The sequence below is a fragment of the Hemiscyllium ocellatum genome, chromosome 45 (genome assembly GCF_020745735.1).
Source record: "Hemiscyllium ocellatum isolate sHemOce1 chromosome 45, sHemOce1.pat.X.cur, whole genome shotgun sequence".
Lineage (NCBI taxonomy): Eukaryota > Metazoa > Chordata > Chondrichthyes > Orectolobiformes > Hemiscylliidae > Hemiscyllium > Hemiscyllium ocellatum.
In genome coordinates, this window is record NC_083445.1 from 5055084 (window position 1) to 5081083 (window position 26000).

A 26000-nucleotide genomic window follows, 5' to 3' on the forward strand; every position below is an offset into this window, starting at 1 on the left:
CTTGGTTAGGGTGCTTTGGGTCAGTTGTTCAAATCCCGTGAAGGTTGTTGGTAGAATTCAATTTAAATCCTCACATTTAATTACAAAGCTCAGCAATGGGGACCACCTCAATATCACTGTTTTCTTTCAAATGTTCAAAGGGAATAGAGTAAAAATAAAAGTTGGGAGGTTTGCTCAGGCAGAACTGGTAAGACCACAGTGGGAACACTGTGAATGGTTATTCTAAGGAAGGACACACTGGCCTCGGAGAGAGAGAGAGATCTGGAGAGCTGCCCTTCTTGAACAACTTCAGTCATGGAGTCTAGGTAGACCCACAATGCTGTGAGGAGGGGGAGGTGGGTTCCTGTATTTTATCCCAGTGAAGTTACGGCGATATATTTCCAAGTCAGGATGGTGAGTGGTTTGGAGGGGAACTTGCAGGGGGTGGTGTAGAGTAATTCCTCCTTAAAACAAGTTAGACAACTCCAACCTGGATGTGATGAATGGATTTGCCCGAGTGCCCCATAACACCGGAGCAGCCAAATCACTGTGAGCACAGCTAATGCAAACAGTCCCAACTTTATTAGGAAACAAGTTACAATAACCTTTAATACAAGCTCTAATCCTATTCAACCCCTTAAGCTTACTATATTTCCAGAGTCTTTTGTAGATTTACACAGTCGTTTTCTCTCCCTGGCTTTGTCTGTGGGTCTGCAAAGCTGCTTTCTCTCTCTCTCTCTCTCCAGTTGGTCAGCTAGTCTCTGTCTCTGAGGTAAAAACAGTGACTGCAGATGCTGGAAACCAGATTCTGGATCAGTGGTGCTGGAAGAGCACAGCAGTTCAGGCAGCATCCACAAGCTGGTCTCCTTGGAAGGCCTACAGAAGATCCAAAAACCATTGGTCTGCGGGTGAAGGGTTTTCTGGAACGTTCTCTAGTTCTGGCCATTCAGGGAGACACACTTAATTGTTTGAAACATTGTCAGTTATTTGGATGGCTTGTTCCTGTTTGTTTCCTTGTGGAGCAGCACCTGCTGACTTTCTGTCTGTGTGGATAAGTTGTTTGGGGACGCGGCTGCCCGGGATAACCGTTTCCTTTTACATTATGCTAATGGATGTTGTGTTTGCATTGTGGGTGCTGTGACTTCAGAGAAATACTTGGCCGACGTACCCAACATCCCTTGCTGTCTTTGGCCAAGTTAGCAATCTATCTATCGTCCTAGCAGTCAGGAGGCTGCTGTAGTGATGTGCTCATGTAACTGTTGCCCTTGTCCTTCTAGAGGTCGTGGTGTGGGGGGATGGTGGTGTCAGCGTCATTTTCTGGTACTGTACGATCCAACCCCATCATGCAACCAATTCATTGACCAGTTAATGAATAAATCCAGGAGCTATCACTGTTCATCTCCTTCTAAGTGATAGCGGTTGTAGGTTTGAAACACTCACACAGCCATCTTACTGCACTTTGTAGATGGTGCACACTGCTGCAACTATGCACTTGTAAGGGAAGGAGGGAAGGGGTGAGTGCTTGTGGATGTGAGACCAATCAAGCGCGGGCTGCTTTGTCCTGAACGATGTCAAGCTTCTTGAGTGTTGTTGGGGCTGCCCCCATCCAGGCAAGTGGGGAGTATTCCATCACCCTCCTGACTTGTGCCTTGTCGGTGGTGGACATTAACTAAATGCCTATTGAAAAGCCATTACTGTATATACCCAAGTAAAAATCGATCTCATAGAAAAGTCGACCCTCTAATATTGGCCAAATAATTTGGAATTTTCCATATATCTCATGTAAAAGTTGACGCTAGTTCTTCACAGTTAACAGTTCTACATTGTTGAGTCAAGATATAATCCTGTACATAAATATTACAATGAGGACATGAATTTTTCTGTTCATGTTATTATGTGTTTGGATGTATAATTAACCCCAAGTTGGCAAAAAAGTTTAAGACGCATCAGGTCAGAGTCTGGTGACAACCTCCCTTTGTGTGCAGTTCAGCTGAGCTCAGTTCTCCTGTAGCCCTCGTGGATTATTGTCATATTACCATAATTTGTTATGTTTTCTTTATTCGTTTCAAGATTAATTGGGATTCTGCTAACGATAGGGTACTTTGGATGGTAACATGAATTCCAGCCCCTCAAAAGTAGCATCCATGTAATAGCTGACCCCATAAATTTAACCTTAAAAATAGTCTAAAAAGTTTGGCTTTTATACGAGTATATACGGTAAATTAGATTGATAGACATCTCCCATTTAGTACTTACATTAATGCTGAATTGATACTAGTTAGGTGGCAAAGTTAAAGTAATGGGCATAGATCCTTGTCTTAATTCTAGCTTTATTTGCAGTGGGTGGCACTGCTGCCTCACAGCACCAGGGTCCCAGGTTCAATTCCAGCCTCGGGCGACTGTCTGTGTGGAGTTTGCACATTCTCCCCGTGTCTGCGTGGGTTTCCTCCCACAGTCCAAAGATGTGCAGGTCAAGTGAATTGGCCATTCTAAACTGCCCATAGTGTTAGCTGCATTAGTCAGAGGGAAATGGGTCTGGGTGGGTTAGCTCTTTGGAGGGTCGGTGTGGACTTGTTGGGCCGAAGGGCCTGTTTCCACACTGTAGGGAATCTAATCTAATAGAGCACCATATTCCTGCTTGCTTCCTACCTGCCACCAGCGCAGTGTTCTAACATTCCCTTTTCATAATAATTCATTTTCTACTGCTTTAGATAAGTTACCAGTTTATACAGCCTCCTACAGTGAAAGGTGAAAGTGTCAATGGAAATTTACCGAACAGCAACTGAAACGTTTAAATTGAGGTATCATTCCTATGGGTTAATGCTATCCACTAGCTCCTGCATTTCCCACTGATCACAAAAGGCCTGCTCCCTCTCAAAGGACACCCATGTGTAGATCTAAGTGTCTTTCTGCAGCTTGCTGCCTGGATCTACTGATAATCACCTTGGCCAGGCCCACAATGTAAGTCCTCTGCTCTGCCTGCTCCCTTCTGTAATGGGGTGCCACCCCTGGATTGGCAGTTTGGGGCACACATGCGACCAACAGTTTAAAGGCAGCTCCCTCCAACACACACCAATAAATAACATGTGGAACTGTTCCCTCCAGGCAGCATGAACTACTTGTGACCTGGCGTTGGGTGAACCTGCTGTTGCATGGCCCCTTTGGATGGTAACATGAATTCCAGCCCCTCAAAAGTAGCATCCATGTAATAGCTGACCCCATAAATTTAACCTTAAAAAAAGTCTAAAAAGTTTGGCTTTTATACGAGCATATACGGTAAATCAGATTGATAGACATCCCCCATTTAGTACTTACATTAATGCTGAATTGATACTAGTTAGATGGCAAAGGTAGAGTAATGGCTAGAAGGTGGACTCCCTTACAGAGGGAAGGATCTTGAAGGAGAACCGTTGCTGGTGTTTTTGAATCCGTAGTCTGTACTGTTTGTCCTGTTCGGTTCCGAACTCAGCTGGTTTAAAGGTGGTCCGGAGTCCGTGTGGGATGAGTTGGTTACGGAGGCAGGCACTGAGGAAGCAAATGTGGCTGTGGTAGCGAGTCTGTTTACATGGAGAGCTTCAGGGGCAGAGGAGGTGACCTGGGGGTTGCAGTGAGAGAGAGAGAGAGAGACTCACTGAGATTCTTGTAGAGAGAGGAGGAAAACCTCTTCAAGGCAGGCATCCTTGCAAGAGGATTCGCAGTCGGGTTAAATTCAACTCGGTAAAAACAGGGACTGCAGATGCTGGAAACCAGATTCTAGATTAGAGTGGTTCTGGAAAAGCACAGCAGGTCAGGCAGCGTCCGAGGAGCAGGAAAATCAACGTTTCGGACAAAAGCCCTTCATCAGGAATAGAGCCCGAAATGTCGATTTTCCTGCTCCTCGGATGCTGCCTGACCTGCTGCGCTTTTCCAGCGCCACACTGATCTAGACTCTGGTTTCCAGCATCTGCAGTCCTTGTTGTTACTTAGTTTTTCCCTGACAGAGCGCCTCCTGCTGGGGATCTTCACCGCCAGGAGACCGGGCACTACACTGACATTATGCGGATGGGGGTGGGCATCCGTCAGGAAGTGGAGGAGCCCATCCACACAACTCCTCCACGCCAAGGAAAGGGAAATGGCACAAACTTCCTGACCTGTGGGGCAGATTCCCTTTTCAGATATTTTTGATTAACCTGTTCAGAACAGTTACGGCACATGTTTGGAGCGGGGTGGATCCGAATCCTGGAGGGAATGACCAGAACATGAGACCAAACCAAATAGCTTCTCATGTAGATAATGTCCTCCCCTAGAGTCTGTCCTGCTATTCAGAGGCCTGTAGCTTCTTCCTCATTCATCCTGATCAAAGATGTTATGACACATCTCCAGAGCTGTTTGGATTTGAACCAAAGCTTCCTAGACCAGAGACAGGAACATTACCACTGCACCACAGGAGCCCTCACATTTCTATTCCCTATTTAAGAACCCTTTATAAATCTAATTAACTAATTTAACATAGCTAAGGAAGGATATGCTGGCCTTGGAGGGGGTCCAAAAGAAGTTTGCAAGAATGATCCCGGGGACGATGGGCTTGTCATATGAGGAGCGGTTGAGGAGTCTGGGTCTGTACTCGATGGAGTTTAGAAGGGTGGGGGGGGGGGGGCGGGATCTCATTGAAATGTACAGAATCCTGAGAGGATAGAGTGGACGTGGAGAAGATGTTTTGACCAGTGGGAGAGACTAGGACCCGGGGGGCACAGCCTCAGGGTGAAGGGGCGACCCTTTAGAACTGAGAGGAGGGGGAATTTCCTCAGCTAGAGTGGGGGGATTCTGGGGAACTCATTGCCACAGAGGGCTGTGGTGGCCAAGTCATTGAGTGTATTTAAGATAGAGTCAGATAGTTTCTTGATCAGTGTGGGCATCGGGATTATGGGAGATGGCAGGAGGATGGGGTTGAGAAACATCTTGGCCATGATCAAATGGCAGGGTAGACCCGATGGGCCGAATGATCTGTATCGGTTCCTCTGGTCTTATGGTCTTTTTACACTTAAAATACAAAATAAGTAAACGAAAGTTCCTTACAGCAATAAGTGTCATTTTATGTATACACATATAGTTTTTGTCAACCTGTTCACACGTGTTATAATATGCCTCCAGGACAGTTGGGAATTGAACCCAGACACTTTGATTCAGAGGTAGGGACATTGTCACCATGGCACTAGAGTGCCCATAGTGCCCATAAGACTATCAGACGGAGAAGCAGAATTAGGCCTTTCAGCCCATTGAATCCAGTTCCGGTGTTGTACATATCCTCGACCAGTTTATCACAGAATCATAGAATCTCTACAGTGTGGAAGCAGGCCATTCGACCCAACAAGTCCACACAGACCCACTAAGAGTATCCCACCACCCTACCCTATCCCTGAAATCTTGCATTTGCAGAAGCTGATTCAATCAGATTGAACAGGCTTGACCAACTCTTTCAAAACCACTTCAGTCTCTGATGAGCCTAAAATAATAATGTGTTGTGTCACTTCACCCTTCATTGTAAATTCCGACATTTCCCAGCAACAGATATTCCCTCTCTCATGTCTCTCAAGTATTGGCAAGACACACGCAACTTTCTGAAGAGATTTGAAACCACAGGAAGATTTGGAAGATTATAAATAGAGCCTCTGTTATATTCTGCCCATTTCCTTTACAATCCTAGTGTCGAAATCATCTGGTCCTGAGGATTTGTCTCTGTAAAGTGTCATTCTATGCTTCTTACACTTTCAGTTTGCCTGTGTTAATTGTGATGAGTTCCTACCTCTGACTGAATATTTGTTTCCAGCTCTCTGACCTCTTCCTCTATCGTAAATACTACCCCGGAGTAACTGCTCAATACAGCCACTGGTTCCTTATTTTCGTCAGTAATATCATCATTACCAGTTTATGCTGCTCCTGACTTTCTGTTTTCTGTAAGGCCATTGTAAAAAAACTTTATTTTGGTTGTAATATTCCTCCGGAACTTGTTTACGTAATCCTTTTTACAAATTTATTTCTTGAATCTATTCTTCAAGTTGCTCACTGTAGTGAGAACCTGTGCTACATTTTTTTTGTATGATCTGGTTTGAATTTCATTGTAGAGCCCTAGAGTATTACAGCCCATTGTCAGATATCGAGCACCTATCTACTCTAATCCCACTTCCCAACACTTGACCCTTAGCCTTGTATTCTACAGCAATTCAAATGTTTATCCAAATGCTTCTTAAATGTCCTCTCTCTACCTACCACCCTTATGTGCTGCCAGACCTGTTGAGCTTTTGTTATTAGGCGTGTATTCTTCAGAATTTAAAAGATTGAGGAGTCATTTGGCCAAGATATTAGACACAGAACAGGCAGGGTGAAGGATGTAGGAGTTGGGTGGGTGGTATGGTGGGCGGGGGAGGAGGAGCGGGGGGGTAGAATGGTGAGGGGATTGGCGGGGGAGGCTGGGGCTGGGGGAGGGGGTTGGAGGGATAGTCTGAGAGTCAGACCGTTCAGGAGAGCTGTTAGGAAACACTTCCCTGCACGGAAGCTACGAGAGGTTCCACAAGTGGCAGTGGACGCTGGATTCATCGTTAATTTTAAATCTGTGGTTGATAATCTTTTAAGTTCAACAAAGTTATAAAGGCATATGGGCCAAAGGCAGCTGATTGGAGATCCCCTCACGGATCAGCCGTGAGCTCATCAATTGGCAGAAGAGGGGCTGAAAGGCCTACTCCTCTTCCCATGTTCCAATGCTACTCTGTACCCTCCATCATTTCTGTTCCTTTCCTAGGGAATTAATGTCTGGGTATGTTTAAATCTCAGACCTGACTGTTTTGCAGTTGTGTTGCAACAATGCCTGATGTGCCATACCATCAAAGGTTACATTTGCACCTGCAATTCACTCAAACGATTTCTTAGATGCCGTCTCCTCCTCACTTATTCTCTCCCTCACTGTCTCTCCATCCCTTCCTCTGTACCTCCTCTCTTGCCTTTATCTTCCTCCTTTCTATCCCTCTATCTCTCCCTCTGGTTCTGCTTCCCTTGATTTCGATGACTGAAACCTAGACGACGAGAGCAGGAAGAAGTCCCTTTTGTCTACTCCGCCAATCAATATGATCACAGCCGATCATCGACCTCAATACCCTAATCCCACCTTCCCCCAAATCCCTTGATCCCTTTAGCCACAAGAGCGATATCTAACTCCTTTTTTGAAAACACAGCGTGGTTTGGTCTTGACCACTTTCTGCGGGACTGCATCCCACAGACTCCCCACTCTCTGGGTGGAGACATTTCTGCTCAGCACAGTCCGAAATGGTCTACACCGTATCCTTAAACTCTGACCCCTGACCCTGCACTCCCCACCATTGGGAACATCCTTCTTCCATCGAACCCGTCTCGTCCTGTTCGAATTCTTTTTAGCCTTCTATGAAATCGCCCCTCATTCTCCTAAACTCGAGTGGATCCAATTCTCACACTGACTCAGTCTCGCCTCGTGTATCAAGTCCTGCCATCCCAGGAATTAAGTTGGTAAGACCCCTCGCTGCACACCCTCTGAAACAGGAATATCCTTCCTTTGATAAGGAGTCCAAAACCCCAGAATACTCCAGGTGTGGCCTCACCAAGGCCCTGTACAATTGCAGTGAGAATCCCTGTCCCTGTACTCGAATTCTCTCACTGTGAAGGACAGCATACTGGCTTCCTCCTTTACTGCGTGCTGCGTTTACTCGCATGAGGACTCCTAGCTCTCATTGACCATTCTTCCCTCCTCATTTACAGCCACTCAAACATTCACCTGCCTACCTACTTTTGCCACCAGTGGGGGTTAACCTCGCACTTCTCCACGTTATATCGGACCCACCACGCACGTGCTCACTCACCCGGCCTGTCTAAACCACACTGCGACGTCTCTGCAAACTGCTCACCCATCCACGTAAGCTTTGTGTCATCTGCAAACTTTGATATGACACATAGTGGGGTGTGCAGACGCTGGAGAGTCAGTGTGGATAAAGTGTGGAGCTGGAAAAGCACAGCAGGTCAGGCAGCATCAGAGCAGCAGGGGGAGTCGATATTTCAGGTCAGGACACCTCATCAGGACTGGGGGAGGGGGAAGGGGGCTGAGAAATAAATGGTGGGGGTGGGGCTAGGGATAGGGTAGGTGGGATGGCAATAGGAGGATGCAGGTAGGGGGTTATTGTGATTGCAAACACCTATCGCCATCCCCCCTACTTCTTCCCACTTCCCCACACCCCCTTGATTTATTTCTCAGCCCCCCCTCCCCCTCTCCCCAGCCCTAACACAAGGTTCAGATGTGAAATGCCGCCTCCCCCCTGCTCCTCAGATGCTGCTTGCCCTGCTGTGTTTTTCCAGCATCATAATTTATCCACTCTGACAGGCGGGACAGACTAAACGCGGGGAGCATGTGTCCTGTGCTTGGAGAGTTTAGACCCAGGGTCCACAGTCTCAGGATATGGGCCATTTAGGAAGGCTTTCTCCCCTCAGAGAATGGTGAACGTGTGGAATTCGCCAACCCGAAAGGAGGTCAGGTGTATTCAAGAAAGAGAGAGATCAATTTTAAAGTCATCAGGGGGCATGTAGTGAAAACAGGAATATGGAGTTAAGCTAGAGAGTCAGCCATGTTCCTCTTGAACAGTACATCAGTCTTAAAGGGCTAAAGGCCTCCTCCTGTTCCTAGTTCCTCTCACCTCATTCATCCCTCTCGCTCTGTTCACACGTCTCTCACTCTTTCTCCCTCTCTCCCTTAACAGCATCAGAGTCGTTGGAATCAAGGGATTGAGAAACAGGCCATTATTTACTGGTGTCCTTCGTAAGACCTTCGGACTGGACTAATCCGGATCTGGCTCAATATTTTGGGCAGCACTTCCTCATTGTTTGGATGCCTGTTTTAAAATATTGGGCAGACACCGTTGCCACAATAAATAAGTGAGGCGGGTGCATTAGCAAGTCATTCGGAGCTCCCACTTCCTCCTATTAGCCAGCTTTGGGACTCCCTGTGTGAACAAGGACTGAATATCACCCATTAGGAATCCAGCAATACTTGTCAAATGAGAGTAGGCAGTAACAAGGGGAGGTGACGGTCTAGCGGTGTTATCACTGGACTGTTAATCCAGAGGGAAGACAGTGAACACTGCAGGGGCGGGAGATCAGAGTCAAGAGTGTGGCGCTGGAAAAGCATAGCAGGGTCAGGCATTATCCCAAGGAACAGGAGAATCCACGTTTCAGTTCCTGATAAGGGCTTATGCCTGAAACGTCGATTCTCCTGCTCCGCGGATGCTGCCTGACCCTGCTGTGCTTTTCCAGCACCACACTCTCGACTCTGTTAATCCAGAGAACCAGGTAACATTCTGGGGACTTGGGAGTTGAATCCTGCTGTGGCAGAGGGTGGAACTTAAATTCAATAAAAATAAAATCTGGAATCAAGAATTTAGTGATGAGCATGAATCCATTGTTGGTAAATGCCCATCTGGTTCACTAATTCAGGGAAGGAAATCTGCCATCCTTACCTGGTCTGGCCTACATGTGACTCCACACCCACAGCAAAGGGTTTGACATTTAATAGCCCATGGTAAGTGTATGTAGTGATGGGGAACAAATGTTACTCATGTGAGCAATGCCAATATCCCAGAAATAATACAATAAATAACTTGACAGTGCCCACAGTTATAGACATCACCTTCCCTGCTGGGGCTATTTCTGAACTTAATCAATGCAAAATTCACTCACGGCTGCCCTCTGGGCAATTAGAGATCCTGTGAATGAATAAAAAAGACCTTGGTTGATTAACAAGGAATCGGGAGAGATGCAGCTAGTTAGGCTGACACATGTTGAGAGAATCTATGCAGATAATGGTAGCATTAGTCACCCTGGGAATGAAAAACCTCAGAGGTTTGAGTGAACTGAGTTTACTCTCAGTTCAATGTGACTGTACTGCCTTCGACATCAAGTAACATTGGGCGGGAGATCAGACCAGAATTGGCTGCAGCGCCGTCTGTTTCGCCACATGTGGTCCGTTCAGAGCTGCCTTTGGTGGATTGCGCCTTTGATTCCATGGCTGCTCAGTCTGGTGGGAGCGCTATAAGGTAGGTTTGGTGATAATAGGGTCGAGGCATGCAAGTGGGATCACCATTCCTCCTCCTCTGGGAGAAATCCGGGTAATTACTGCCAATGGTTCCTCGCCCAGCCGGCCAGACTCCTCTTGACACTCAGTTTGGAACAGTTCACCAAGTCCTCACTTTCAAAATTTTCAAATCCTTTCCTGTCCCCCTTTCCTCACCTTCCTATTGTCTCACAGCCCTTAGAGAAATGTTGTCAATTTACTAATGATCGCGGAAATGCTCCATAGAGGCAAAGGGAGCAGCTCATGCACATTGAAGCCAAGACTTAAGGAATGGTGTTGGTACGTTCGTTAGAGAGGGAGGATCTGGCATCTATCAGTGGGCTTGATAGCTTTACAGAGAGTCGAGCCCCGTAGGGAATACTTTGCTTTAGATCCCCTGGTCTTCACCAGTGTCCTATTAGTGACCTTATCAAAACCATTCCACGTAGACCACATCAACTTACGTCCCCTCATCAAAACATCTTCAGAAGTTCCATCAAATTTGTCAAACATGACCTTCCCTGAACAAATCCGCATTGCCTCTCCTGGATTAGCCCATCTCTCTCCAAGTGCGGATATACCCTATCCCGTAGAATTCTTTCCAATAACTTCCTTCTCAACAGGTTAGACAAACTTGCCTGTCGTTTCGTGGTCTATCCCTTCCTCCCCCTCTTGGACAATGTTTGCATCCTCTTGTCCTCTGGTAACTCACCTGTGGTCAGAGAACATTTGAGAAATACCATCAGGGCCTCAAATATCTCCTCCATCATTTCCTTCAACAGCCTGGATTATGTCACATCCTGGCCTGCTGAGTCCTCTAGTATGTCCTCTCTCTTCATGTTAGTCTTCTCTAACATTTTACAGTCCTCCAGCTTGTGTCTATATCTTTCTTTTTTATTGTGCGCAAAGTATTTGTTGAGGATTCTGTCCGCATCTCCTGGATTCACATGCAGGTTACCCCCTGGTCAACATTCACTAGCTAATTCTACCTTTGTGCAGATGTGTAGAATGACCTCCTTCTGTAGACACATAGAAAGTTGGGGCTGGAGTAGGCCATTCAGCCCTTCTACCCTGCTCCACCATTTAATATGACCATCCAACTCAGTACGCTGTTTCCACTTTTACCCCACACCCTTTGATCCCTTTAGTCATAAGAACCATACCTAACTCTTTCTTGAATGCATTCAATGTTTTGGCCTCAAATGTTTTCTGTGACAGAGAATTCTCTCTGGGTGAAGACATTTCTCCTTAACTCTGTCTGAAACGGCCTACCCCATTTCCTTAGTCTGCGACCCTGGGTTTTGGGTTCCCCGGTCATAGGGAACACCCTTTCTACATTTACCCTGTCTAGTCTTGTTTGAATTTCATAGGTTTCTAAGAGATTCCTCACATCCTTCTAAATTCCAGTGACCAATCCAATCTCGTTTTATACACCAGTCCTGCTCATTCCTGATGAAGGGCTTTTGCCCGAAACGTCGATTTTCCTGCTCCTCGGATGCTGCCTGACCTGCTGTGCTTTCCCAGCACCACTCTGATCTTGACTCTGACCTCCAGCATCTGCAGTCCTCACTTTCGACCAGTCCCTCCATCCCAGAAATCAGTTTGGTAAACCTTTGCTGAACCTCCTCCGTCGCTAGAACCTCCTTCCTCGGATAAAGTGACCAACCTGGACACAAGACTCCAGGTGCGACCTCACTAAGGCCCTGTACAATTGCAGCAAGGGATCCCTGCTCCTGTACTCGAATCCTCTCACGATGAAGGCTAACGTACCATTTACACCTTCACCCCCTGCTGCACCTGAATGGGTGACTGGTGCACCTCCCCCGATCCCAACCTCTCGCCCCTCAGATAATAACCTGCCTTCTTGTTTTTCGCCTGCAAAGTGGATAGCCTCACACCTATCCAGATTGTACAACTTCCGCCATGTGTTTGCCCACTCACTCAACTTGCCCAAATTGCACTGGAGCACCTCTGCAATCTCCTCGCTGTTCACCCTCCCACCCTTGCGTCGTCTGCAACCGTGGAGCTTTTACCTTTGAGTCCTTCATCGAAGTGATCAATGTACTCTGTGTTTAGCTAGGGTTAACGTACTGCTCCCTGCTGTACCACACAGTCAGTGCTTGCCACTCAGATCAAGACCTGTTCATTTGTACACATTGCACCTCAGACTTACAACCTGATTAATGGCTGATTGTTCACTTCCTTCTCTCTTTTGTAAACTCCTTGTTCTCAGATTGATACTTGTTTGAGGTTTGATTTCGTATTGCAGTTTCTCAGCCCTTATTCCCGCTATTAGTCATCCTCCTCCCACTCTTCACCTCTTTCCTTTTGCAGTTGTGTCTGTTTTTTTTTCATTCGCGAATAAAGTTTTTTTATTTTGAAGTCAGCTGCCACTGTGCCCATGTTCCCTTGCCCACTGGCGGGTGGACTTTCTCCCTCGCCCCCTGCCAAGGTCTGCCGGTGAACACCAGAAGCACGTGATTTCCCAATGTCATGCTCTAATGTTACAAACAGGACTCCCCTAGGTTCAGGTGACCAGCGGGGAGCTAAGAAACAGATTGCCTTCAAGCCCGAGACAGTAGGAACGAGAGGTGACTTCCTGCAGGTCTCAAACTGGAAATGTGGGTCAAAGACAAATTCAGGACTGATGTCCTTCAAGAAAGAGTTAGATACGTTTCATAGGGCAAAACGATCTAGGGAGAAAGCTGTCTCAAAGAGTCAAATGACTTATTTAGAGTCACAGAGATGTACAGCACAGAAACAGACCCTTTGGTCCAACCTGTCCATGCCAATCAGATATCCCTACCCAATCGAGTCCCGTTTGCCAGCACTTAGCCCGTATCCCTCCAAACCCTTCCTATTCATATACCCATCCAGATGCCTTTTAAATGCTGGAATTGTACCAGCCTCCACCACTTCCTCTGGCAGCTCGTTCCATACACGTACCACCCTCTGGGTGAAAATGTCGCTCCTTTTATTATCTTTCCTCTCTCACCCTAAACCAATGCCTGCTGCTAGTTTATATATTTCTCACGCATTAAAAAAAATGAATGATCCTTTAAATCACAACAACAAAGAGGGTGAAAGGGAAAAGAAATATTGAAAAGGAATGGAAGGATTGAGATATAAAAATAGGCTGGATGAGCTGAAGTACGTGAGACTGAGGGGTGACTGAGGTGAGGTTTATATAATTGTGATAGATAGGTGAATAACAAGGGTCATTTCCCTGGGGTGGGGAGTTCAAAACTGTTTTTAAGGTGAGAGGAGAAAGATTTCACAAGGACGTGAAGCACAACATTTTTACACAGAGAATGTTTCACGTGTGGAATGAACTTTCAGAGGAAGTGGTGGATGTGGGCACAGTCGCAACGTTCAAAAGAGATAAGGACATGAATAAGAAAGGTTTGGAGGGATATGGGCCAGGCACAGGCAGGCGGGACTGGTTTAGTTTGGGATTACGGTTGGTGTGGACTATTTGGACCAAGGGGTCTGTTAGCGTTCTACATGATTATGTCTCTATGTCTCTATGACTCTATGACTTTACTTGAATCCACATGGTATTGAGGATGAAACAAATAAATTAGAAGCACAAATAGACAGTGATGGTTATGATCTTACATAAGCATTGTTTCAAAGAAATTGGCACTCGTAACTAAATATTCAGGGGCATGTGACGTTTCGAAAGAAAGGAAGGAAAATGAGGAAGGGTAGCTTTGTTAGTATGGGGTAGGATAAATACAATAGCAAGAAATGACTTCAGTTTGGATGATCCTGACTCCTTACAGATGAAGATAAGAAATAGCAAGGGGAGGAAGACATTGCATTGAGTAATCTGCAGGCCCCCGAGCAGCAGCTATACTGTACATCAGAAAATAAATCAAGAGATAATACCAGAGTATTAAAAAGCCATGAATTATTCATGAGTGTCTTCAACCTTTGACAGAAGGAGCAGTGATGAAGAATTCGCAGAGTACCTTTGTAGCAGCTTAATGGAACAATGCACCGCCCTCCTAACCTGCAACTCAGCACCACCCTCCTAACCTGCAACTCAGCACCGCCCTCCTAACCTGCAACCCAGCACCGCCCTCCTAACCTGCAACTCAGCACCGCCCTCCTAACCTGCAACTCAGCACTGCCCTCCTAACCTGCAACTCAGCATCGCCCTCCTAACCTGCAACCCAGCACCGCCCTCCTAACCTGCAACTCAGCATCGCCCTCCTAACCTGCAACTCAGCACTGCCCTCCTAACCTGCAACTCAGCATCGCCCTCCTAACCTGCAACTCAGCACCGCCCTCATAACCTGCAACTCAGCATCGCCCTCCTAACCTACACGATTCCCTCGAACTCAGCACCGCCCTCCTAACCTGCAATCTTCTTCCTGACCTCTCCGCCCCCACCCCACCCCGGCCTATCACCCTCACCTTGACCTCCTTCCACCTATCACATCTCCATCGCCCCTCCCCCAAGTCCCTCCTCCCTACCTTTTATCTTAGCCTGCCTGGCACACTCTCCTCATTTCTGAAGAAGGGCTCTGACCCGAAACGTCGAATCTCCTGTTCCTTGGATGCTGCCTGACCCGCTGTGCTTTAACCAGCAACACATTTTCAGCAATGGAACAATGTAGTCTGGATTCAATCAGACTATTTTGGAACTGGGCATGTGTAATGAGGCAGGGTCTTTGTAAGAGATCTATTAGGCAGCAGTAACCATAACATGGTAGAATTTAACGATCCATTTGAGATGATAGAACTTGGATCTGAAGCAACTGAGGAGAAAGTGAGGACTGCAGATGCTGGGGGTCAGAGCTGAAAATGTGTTGCTGGAAAAGCGCAGCAGGTCAGGCAGCATCCAAAGAGCAGGAGAATCGACGTTTTGGGCATATTTCTTGAAGAAGGGCTCATGCCCGAAACATCGATTGTCCTGCTCTTTGGATGCTGCCTGACCTGCTGCGCTTTTCCAGCAGCACATTTTCAGCTCTGAAGCAACTGACAAAGGAATGAGAGCAGAGTTGGTTGGAGTGAGAAAGGAGTTTAGCAGAAGGGACGGTGGACTAGTAATGGCTGATATTTAAGAAAATAGCTCGTGACACGCAACAAAGTTTTATCTTAGTGAGGAAGTGAGATCCTTGGCAGACAGTAAATCCATCATGGTTAACCAATGAAACTAAGGGCAGTACCAAACTGATCTATACATTTACAAAGAGACAAAGTTTAATGGTAAGTCAGAGGACTAGGAAAGTTTTAAAAATTAGCCAAACAAACTAAACAAAAGGGAAGAAATAAACTATGAGGGTGAACTAACAGCAGGAGTGACAGTACAAATTTCTTTTAATGTATAAAAAAGAAGAGAGAGCCCAAGAAAATGAGGCTGGGGAAATAACGATGGGGAGCCAGGAATTGGAAGAGGAATTGAATCAATACTTTGTATTAATCATCACAGGAGAAGACACTACTGGTATTCTGGAAATGTGATTAATCAAGTGGCAAAAGGAGGAGAGGAAATAAACACTATAATTATTCCTGGAGAAAAAGTACCAGGGAAACTAATAGGGCCAAAGGCTGATAACTTCCCCAAACCAGATGGGATCCATCCTTGGATTTTAAAGAAAGTAATTACAGAGATAATTGATGTATTGATCGTCATTGACCAAGACTCCTTAGATTCAGAAAAGTCTAAGACAATGGAAAACCCGCCAGTGTAGCACTTTTATTTTAAAGGGAAGGCAATAAAAAGCAAGTCACTGCAGCTTAGTTAGTGTAACATCTGTTTTTGAGATTATTTAACTCTATTCTAAAAGGTATAATCGTAGTGTCCACCCCTTTAAGCCAGGAGGCCTGGTTTCAAGTCCCACCTGCTCCAGGGGTTGTAATAAAGCATCCGAACAGAAAATATCTGTAATAGTAGAGCATTTAGAAATTTCGAATACCAACACAACATCAGCAAGACTTTATGAAGGGGAAAATGTGCCTGGCAAGTTCATTAGAATTGTTTTGAGGACGTAACGAGCAGGATCGATAAAGGGGGACAAGTAAATGTAATGTATTTTGGATTTCCAAACAGCTTTCAGTAAGGTACTGCACATAAGGGTATTTAATAAGAGCTCACTGGTCAGGGACTAGTATGGAGGATTTGATAATCAATTGAAGACAGAGAGTTTGAGATAAAGGGGAGCATTTTCAAGATGGCACGTTGTAACTAGTGCAGTCACCATTGGCAAGACAATAGGGTCTGAGATGAGGAAAATTAATGGGCTATTACAGATGACCCAAAAGAAATGGTGGGAAGGCAAGGAGGGGAAGATGACGCAAAGCGTTATGTTAAGTGACAGAGCAAAAACTTGGTAGGTAGAATATAATGCCATACTTTGGCAGGAAGAACAGAGGAGCTGAATATTGTTTAAATGGGGAAAAACTGCAGAGGGGGATTTGGGGAAGGGGGTGCAATATACTTTTTTATTCATTCACAGGCTGATGGCATCGCTGGCCAGGCCAGCATTTATTGCCCATCCCTAATTGCCCAGAGGGCAATTAAGTGTCAACGCCCATTGCTGTGGGATAAACAGTCCTGAGGAAGGGTCCCTCGATGTTAACTCTGATTTCTCTTCACAGATGCTGCCAAATCTGCTGAGCTTTTCCAGCAATTTATGCTCATGGTTCCCATTGCTGTGGGTCTGGACTGGGTAAGGATGGTGGTTTCCCTCCCCAGTGATCCAGTTGGGTTTTTTTCCTGACAGTCAGCAGCAGTTTCAATGTCAAATTTAGGCTTCTAATTCCAGATACGTATTGAATTCAAATTCTACCATCAGTCACAGAGTCATAGAGCCATAGAGATGTACAGCACGGAAACAGACCCTTCGGTCCAACCTGTCCATGCTGACCAGATATCCCAACCCAATCTAGTCCCACCTGCCAGCACCCGGCCCATATCCCTCCAAACCCTTCCTACTCATATACCCATCCAGATGCCTTTTAAATGACATGGCAGGATTCAAACCCAGGCCCCTGGAACATTATCAGAGTCTCCTGGATTCCTGATGAAGGGCTTATGCCCGAAACGTCGAATTTCCTGCTCCTTGGATGCTGCCTGACCTGCTGCGCTTTTCCAGCAACACATTTTCAGCTCCTGGATTAATAGTCCAGCAACAATAGTCCATCACCTCTCCTTCATCAATGTAATTCATAAATCACAAAAAAAAAGAATGTTCCAAGTTCAGTGAGAAATGAAGAAGATGTGTGGAACATTGTCTTTATTTCAAAGGGACTGGAATAAAAAAAAGGGAAGTCTTGCTAACACTGTACAGACCACAGTTTGGTTCCCTTATCTATGGAAAGATATACTGGTATTGGACCAGTCCAGAAAAAGTTCACTTGGCTGATATCAGGTTTGGAAGGACTATCTTATGAGGGAGAGGTTGAGGAGGTTTGGCCTACTCATTGGAGTTTCGAAGAATGAGAGATGACCTTATTGAAACATTAAGAATTCTTAGGGGGCCTGAAAAGGGAGATGTGGAGACGTTGTCTCCCCTTGTGGGGGAATCTAGGACCAGACCGTATATTCTAAGAGTAAGGAGTTGTGCATTTAAGACAGAGATGAGGAGGGTGTTTTTCTCTCAGCCAGGAGTGAATGTGTGGAATTCCTTACTGCAGAGGACTGTGGAGGCTGGGTCATTAAATACATTCAAGGCTGAGACAGGAAGAGGTTTAATCAATATGGGTTACGGGGTAAAAAACTAAGCAGGAAAATGGAGTTACTAGGTCAGCCATGGTCTCACTGAATGGCTGAGCAGTCTAAGTGTTCCTACACCCTTCTGGTTTTATAACCATCTTCTGGCAAGGTTAGCGTGCGGCAACAAAAATATTTTGCATTTACATAGCACTTCCTAAGCAGAGTGAAACAACTCCAAGCCCTTTGAAGGAGTGTTGTCAACAACAGATACTCTAGTCATCATTGCAGTGCTGTCTCTGATTGGACGCCGAGTGTATTGGCACATCCTGTGGAAGGCGCTATATGAATCCAGAGTCTTTTTTTTCAGACTTCCCCAGTCTCTGACTTTGCCTTTCTCCAAACTCAAAAAGTTGTGATGACAAACCTGTAGCAACAGGCAGGGAGAATTGGGGACAGGAATATGCCCAAAACTTTTTAACGTGAGAGTGGTCTTGCCATGAATTGACCCTGTCTGTATCTGCCCCGTCTTGCTTTCCAGTTCCTCTGCCTCAAGAATATCCGGACCTTTTTAAACGCGTGCTGCGAGAAGTTCAACATGAAGAAGAGTGAACTGTTTGAAGCCTTCGATCTGTTCGACGTACGCGATTTTGCCAAGGTACAGTGTTTATGTTACAGTCTGAAATTTCGTTCTCTGCACTTCCTGAGGAAATACAAACCTGTGGGAAGGCAAATTACTTTTTCAACCCTTTTATTATTGAGCTACTTCAGTTGTTCCTTTGTGTTTATTGAGTCGATGGTCAATTCTGCTGAATCATTTGCAAAGGGGTCAGGTATCGGTTTGATAGCCTGAATTATCTGACTGTGCGACCAATTGGCAGCAGTGTGGTTATTTAGATTAAATTATTTACAGTGTGGAAACAGGCCCTTCAGCCCAACAAATCCACACCGACCCGCCGAAGCGCAACCCACCCATACCCCTACATTTACCCCTTACCTAACATTATGGGCAATTTAGCATGGCCAATTCACCTGACCCGCACATCTTTGTGACTGTGGGAGGAAACCGGCGCACCCGGTTATCAAGGTCACTGGCTCCAGTTTTCCCACTGGCAATGGGTGGGAAGTTTGGCGGAATGGCACACAAAGGTATCTGTTTCCGGTTGGATGTTGAGTGTATTGGCACATCTTCAAGTTGTGGAAGGTGCAAGGTGACTCTAGCAGTTTCCCTTTCACACTCCTATGTTCGTAAGGATGACATCTCAGCAGTAGTCCCCACTAACAGAGTTGGTAGCTCTTGGAGATTTTGGAGCGTTTTCCTTCCGTTATTCATTTATGGGATGAGGGCATCGCTGGCTGGCCCAGCATTTATTGCCCATCCCTAATTGCCCAGAGGACAGGTAAGCGTCAACCATGTTGCTATGGGTTTGGAGTCACATATTGGCCAGAGTATGTACGGATGGCAGTTTCCTTCTCAATCGGACATTAGTGAACCAGATAGGTCGTACCGACAATTGAAAACGGATTCATGGTCATCATTAGACTCTTAATTCCAGATTTTTAAAGAATTCAAATTCCACCATCTGCTGTAGAAGGATTCGAGCCCGAATCCTGTCAAACAGGTCACCAGGCACCCATCACTTTGCTTGCCTAATGTTGGCCATGGTGATAAAAGGAGAAAGTGAGGACTGCAGATGCTGGAGATCAGAGCTGAAAATGTGTTGCTGGAAAAGCGCAGCAGGTCAGGCAGCATCCAAGGAGCAGGAGATTCGACGTTTCGGGCATAAGCCCTTCTTCAGGAATGGTGATATAAGTCTACCTGGTTCACTGGTCCCCTTTCGGGAAGGAAATCTGCCATCTATACCTGGTATGGCCATTGTGTGACTCCAGACCCGCACCAATGGAGTAGACTCTGGAATGGGCAATAAATGCTTTCCTAGCCAGCGGTGACATCATCCCATGAATGAATTGGAAAGAAAGGTCGCTGCTCCAAACCACGTACACTCGAACTTAAGTAGGCCATTTGGCCCCTCAAGCGTAGCTCACCATCCAGGCAAGACTATGACTGATCTGCAGCAGACTTGAACCCGTCTTTCATTCCAGCTCATTCTAACTTTCAATTCCCTGACATTTCAAAAATCCATTTATCTTCTCTTTAGCTATTTCAATGACCTAGCCTGCAGTGACCAACTCTCTGTGGAAGGGATCTCCAACCGTTCACTGGGAGAAGAAATTCCTTCACATCTCAGTTTTAAATAAGCGTCCGCTTATCATAAGACCATAAGACGTAGGAGCAGAAATTAGGCCATTCAGCCCATTGAGTCTGTTCCACTATTTAATCATGGCTGATAAGTTTCTCAATCCCATTCTCCCACTTTCTCCCCCTAACCCATGATCACCTTGATACTCAAGAATCTATCTATTTCGGTTTTAAGTACATTCAATGAGCTGCCCTCCAAAGCCTTCTGCACCAAGGAATTCCCTCAATTCCCCACTCTCTGGCTGAAGAAGTTTCTCCTTATCTCTGTTCGAAAAGGTCTTCCCTTTACTCTAAGGCTGTGCCCTCAGCGTTCTCATCCCTCCTATCAATGGAAACATCTTCCCAATGTCCACTCTGTCCAGGCTGTTCAGTATACTGTAAGTTTCATTGAAATCCCCTCTCATCCTTCTAAACTCCATTGAGTATAGACCCAGAGACTTCAAACGTTCCTCAGATATTAAGCTGTTCTTTGCTGGGACCATTCTCATGAACCTCTCCGAACACACTCCAGGGCCAGTACATCCTTCCTGAGATATGGGGCCCAAAACTGCACACAATACTCCAAATGTGGTCTGACTAGAGCCTTACAGAGCTTCAGAAGTACATCCCTGTTTTTACAGTAAAGTCCCAAAATAAATACTATCATTGCATTTGCCTTCCTAACTACTGAGGGAAAGTGAGCGCTGCAGATGCTGGAGATCAGAGCTGAAAATGTGTTGCTGGAAAAGCGCAGGATCCAAGGAGAAGGAGAATCGACGTTTCGGGCATGAGCCCGAAGGGGTCATTCCTAACCACTGACTCAACCTACAAGTTTACCTTGAGAGAATCCTGGACTAGGACTCCCAAATCTCTTTGCACTTCAGAGTTCTCAATTTTCTCCCCTTTTAGAAAATAGTCCATGCCTCAATTCTATAACTAAGATCCCCAGTTCACCTACAGAAAGCTAATGTGCACACAGAAAGCTCTCAGTGTTCAGATAACCTGCTTTAGTGTTCTTTGAGAATGCAATTGTTATCCACAAAGAATTCTATTCATCTTCGATGAAATGTTGGGGTGCAGTCTTTCACGTCCAACAGAGTGGACAGTCTCAGTCTAATGTCTCACCTGAAAGCTAGAATAGAACCAGGCTGAAATCTTACAAGTGGGCGGCGCAGTGGTTAGCACTGCTGCCTCACAGCGCCAGAGACCCGGGTTCAATTCCCGCCTCAGGCGACTGACTGTGTGGAGTTTGCACATTCTCCCCGTGTCTGCGTGGGTTTCCTCCCACAGTCCAAAGATGTGCGGGTCAGGTGAATTGGCCATGCTGAATTGCCTGTAGTGTTAGGTAAGGAGTAAATGTAGGGGTATGGGTCGGTGTGGACTTGTTGGGCCGAAGGGCCTGTTTCCACACTGTAAGTAATCTAATCAAAGTATGAAATGAAACGTAATCATTTTCCCACATGCCAGGTTTTGACCAAGTCACAAGAGTGAGCTGAAGCAGCTCTGTTTCTGAGGAAAAAAGGCAGCATGAATTTGTAACTGCCTGAAGTTATTCAGGAGAGACCATGGCCATGAAGCCTGCATGAGGTTGAGATGCTGTTAGAAACAGAAAATGGAGTGGTCTTACTTCATGTCTTTTTTATAACCCCATGCCTTGGAATTGAAGTGATTCAGACTTGGATATGTTCCACCTTTTGTGGGTCTTTTTTCATGAACTGTGCAGTGAAAATACACAGCCGCCTGGATGAACAGCTGCAAACACCAGATTAACCTGTTGCCTGTGTGCAGTACTTGAGCTGATGTGACTGCCCCTCCCTGGGGGTATGCAGTGATATGAACACACAACTTAGGACCATTTGGCCTCTCGAGCCTGTTCTGCCTTCTGATAAGACTGTGTCTGATAGGACAGTAGCCTCAGTTCCCACCTACTCCTCCTTACACTTTGACCTCCTTTTATTGTCCATCAGAAGGTGCCGGAGTTGGACAGGAGTGGACAAGGTCAAAGACCAAACGAGATCAGGTTATAGTCCAATAGGTGTATGTGAAATCGCAAGGTTTTAGGGCTCTGAAATGCTTGCAATTTCAAAGTATCTCAGTCTTAAAAATATCCGATAATTCTGCCTCCCCCACTACTTGGGTGGCACGGTGGCACAGTGGTTAGCACTGCTGCCTCACAGCGCCAGGGACCTGGGTTCAATTCCTGCCTCAGGCGACTGACTGTGTGGAGTTTGCACGTTCTCCCCGTGTCTGCGTGGGTTTCCTCCGGGTGCTCCGGTTTCCTCCCACAGTCCAAAGATGTGCGGGTCAGGTGAATTGGCCACGTTAAATTGCCCGTAGTGTTAGGTAAGGAGTATATGTATGGGTATAGGTGGGTTGCGCTTCGGCGGGTCGGTGTGGACTTGTTGGGCCGAAGGGCCTGTTTCCACACTGTAAGTAATCTAATCTAATCTACCTGGTGCGAAGAATTCCTCAGACAGAGAAAAATAAATTTACGCATCTCTGATTCAAGCGAGAGGCCCCTTCCTTTTCAGCTCTGCCCCCTGTTTCTGTCTTCTCCCCCATGAAGGAAACATTCTCTCTTGTTAACATTGTCAGAAGTCACACAACATCAGGTTATCGTCCAACAGGTTTACTTGAAATCCCACGCTTTGGGAGCTTCAGTTGTCGAAGGAGCAACACTCCGAAAACTTTGATTCCAAATAAACCTATGGGTGGCATAGTGGCTCAGTGGTTAGCACTGCTGCCTCAAGGCGCCAGGGATCCAGGTTCGATTCCAGCCTCGGGTGACTGTCTGTGTGGAGTGTGCACATTCTCCCCTTGTCTTCCTGGGTTTCCTCCCACAATCCAAAGATGTGTGGGCCAGGTGAATTGACCATTGTGATAGATGCGTGAGTGGGTCTGGGTGGATTACTCTTTGGAGGGTTGATATGGACTTATTGGGCCAAAAGGTCTGTTTCCACGCTGTAGGGAGTCTAATCTATTTGCTTATAACTTGGTATCTCGTGACCTTTGACCTTGTCCACCCCAGTCCAACACCAACACCTCCACATCCTCAGCTTACATCAACAATAATAGCTTCCACCTCCATTCGACATTTGATTATTGAGTGCTTTGAAATGTCTGCTCCATGCTTCAGCTCTGCTTTTCCCCCCCTTTCTCCAGTTTGTCTATTTTTCTCTGAGTCCTCGCCCAGGCGTAACAAATCAAATGCGGTAAGCATCACTGGTGCCCAAACTCACATAATCGAAGGCGGAATAATTGAACAGTAGGTCGGAGGGGGGTCAGCCATCCCTGCCCAGGTACAAGCTAGACACGAGGTGGGACTCACTGCTCGCTGAAATGATCCGGTCAGGTAAATGTGCTGCCAAAACGCCACGCGGGCGGTTTTCTGAATGTGGTTCGAATGGCAGACACTGTAACATGGCGAAGTTGGTGGGAGCCAGGAAAAACTTAAAAAATACACTGGCGGACTTTAATCAGGTTTACAGCTGGGAGAGTTGAGTTAAATTTGCTGGTGCCCAGCTAACATTCCTGTCTCATGTTTCCCCTTGATAAACGAGATCAATGTGAGTGGGCGAGGGTGCAGGGTTTAACTTGGCTTTTGCTTTGCAACATAAATACCTTCTATTTTCTGGGATCCTGCAATAATGACATCCCCCTCTGCTGTTCTGTAATTTGTCACAGCACCGCTCCTTCTAATTATATAATGACACAGTCATAAAATTACATTGTCTGATCTGTATGGTTTAGTATATCTGAGCTTTGCTGTTGATGATGGTGAGCTCCTACTGTTCAGCCTCCCTAATCTTTCCTCATTGTCAAACTGGCTCAGATTAAGGTGCCTTTTTAACCTCTTCCTTCCACAACGCCAACCCTAACATTTTGCCTTTGCAGTGTCTGACTGCTTTGTTGTGTGGATCCTGAATCCTTGTTCTCATGTGCATTTCCTTGGGACCTGATCTAACCTTCTGATGTAGGTGAAAACGCTGCTTCCTGATACTTTCTGACCTTCGAGCAGAAAGGAGGAGGACAGTGAATGGCATCTCCCCCCCATCCCCCCCCCTCACATTATCCACACGATGGGCGTTCAATTGACTGCTATTCCTTCTGGTGTGGACCTATGCTTCACAGCCTTGTGCTCAGATCCCACCCATGGGGCAATCTCCATTTCAATACATTAATATATCTGCTCTCAGTAATGGTGACTATCGTCAATGAGTAGGGGGAAGACCTGGCTTGGGGGTAATGTTCCAGACTAGTAATGCAGAGGTGAAAATATGTTGCTGGAAAAGCGCAGCAGGTCAGGCAGCATCCAAGGAACAGGAAATTCTTCAGAAATTCATTCCCGAAGAAGGGCTTATGCCCGAAACGTCAAATTTCCTGCTCCTTGGATGCTGCCTGACCTGCTGCACTTTTCCAGCAACACATTTTCAGCTCTGATCTCCAGCATCTGCAGACCTCACTTTCTCCTAGTAATGCACAGGCTCCGGTTAATGCTCTGGGGGACATGGGTTCACCATGGTGCCTGGTGAAATATGAATTCAATGAATATATTTGGAAAGTAAACATAATGGTTTGTTGCAGAAACACATCTGATTCACGAATGCATCTTCGGGGAAAGGAAGGCTGGCTTATGCATATATCCAAACCCAAAGCAATGTTAACTGATGGTCAGTCACTCTTAACTGAACAGGCTGTGTGAGCCCCTCAGTGCAGTTAAGGAGAAAACGAGGACTGAAGGTGGAGAGTCAGAGTTGAAAAGAGCGGTGCTGGAAAAGCGCAGGCGGTCAGGCAGCATCCGAGGAAGCTGATGAAAGGCTTCCTGATGGAGGGCTTCTGCCCGAAATGTTGACTCTCCTGCTCCTCGGATGCTGCCTGACCTGCTGTGCTTTTCCAGCGCCACACGTTTTGACTCGGTTCAATTAAGGGCAAGCAACAAATGCTGGTCTGTGCAGTGATGTGCTCAGTCCTGGGGGGAATGAACAACATTGTGGGAGGAAGTCAGCTTGCTGTCATCTTCTCAATGGCAAAGAGGAATGGGGAACCGATGCTGGCCCAGCCAATGACATCCTGAAATGACAAATCTCCTGATACTGTCCTTTACGATTATTGGTTGTGTTATGGACCAGAACAATCCTCCGAAAAATATATTGAGAAGGTAGCCTAGACCATAACCATTCCTCGTCTTAGAAGTAAATGTAGGGTGTAGCATTCCAGATGCAATTCAATTGGTCAAGCCACTTGATGTTAAGCCAGACACAATTTATTTAAATACTGTAGCTAAAATACAACAAAACAAAGAGGAACTTGAAATAACAACTCTATTGGAAAACTTAACAGAATACTAAATACAGTAACTGTTTATAATTAACTGTTCCAATAGGGTAACATCCCATAAACCCACCCTCTGGCAAAAAGACAAATTCAGAAAACAGATTGTCTCACATGCAGTTCTCCAATCTAGGAGGAGGGAACATCAAAAGACAATTTGGAGAGAGAGAGAGTAGCAACCAGGACAGATTCACTGCCTTCCAACCCTGCTGAGACCTCAGCAATAACTATTGAAAGCTAACTCAAAAAATCCTGGATTTAGGAAAACTTGAACACACCCAGTCGGGCTGCTTCTATTGTTCCAACTTAAAAAAGACCCCCCAAGGCCTCACAAGTTGTTTTTCTTCTCATAGACCATTCACTACCTGTCCACCAATCTCTCTCTAAAAGAAACCAGGACAATACACGCCTCTTAAAGTTACAGCATCATCACAATTGCTACCCTGTTACCTTTTGGCATATTAAACAATATTTTTGTTTCAGTTAATGGCCCAATTACCTATCTTATAGAATCTATGAGATTAAATCAAAGAGATGTTTCATTGAAGCTCTCTGTCTATGCTTATCAGGACGAATGCAAGAATTCCAAATTTCAAACAATCGCAACAATTTATATCACACAAGGAAAGGAGTGCTGATTGGCTGAGGCATTGCTATGTAGAAAGCAATGTGGGTTATATAGGCTCCAC

The 26000-nt window shown here is 45.9% G+C and overlaps 1 protein-coding gene across 1 annotated transcript in view; it reads left to right on the plus strand.

The window, feature by feature from the left end:
* The window catches only part of LOC132836055 (proto-oncogene vav-like), a 137685-nt gene that overhangs the window by 30331 nt on the left and 81354 nt on the right, over positions 1-26000 (plus strand). Inside the window, exon 2 of the mRNA XM_060855296.1 lies at positions 18283-18399. Coding sequence (XP_060711279.1) covers positions 18283-18399 — 117 coding nt within the window. The remainder of the gene's footprint in view (positions 1-18282; positions 18400-26000) is intronic.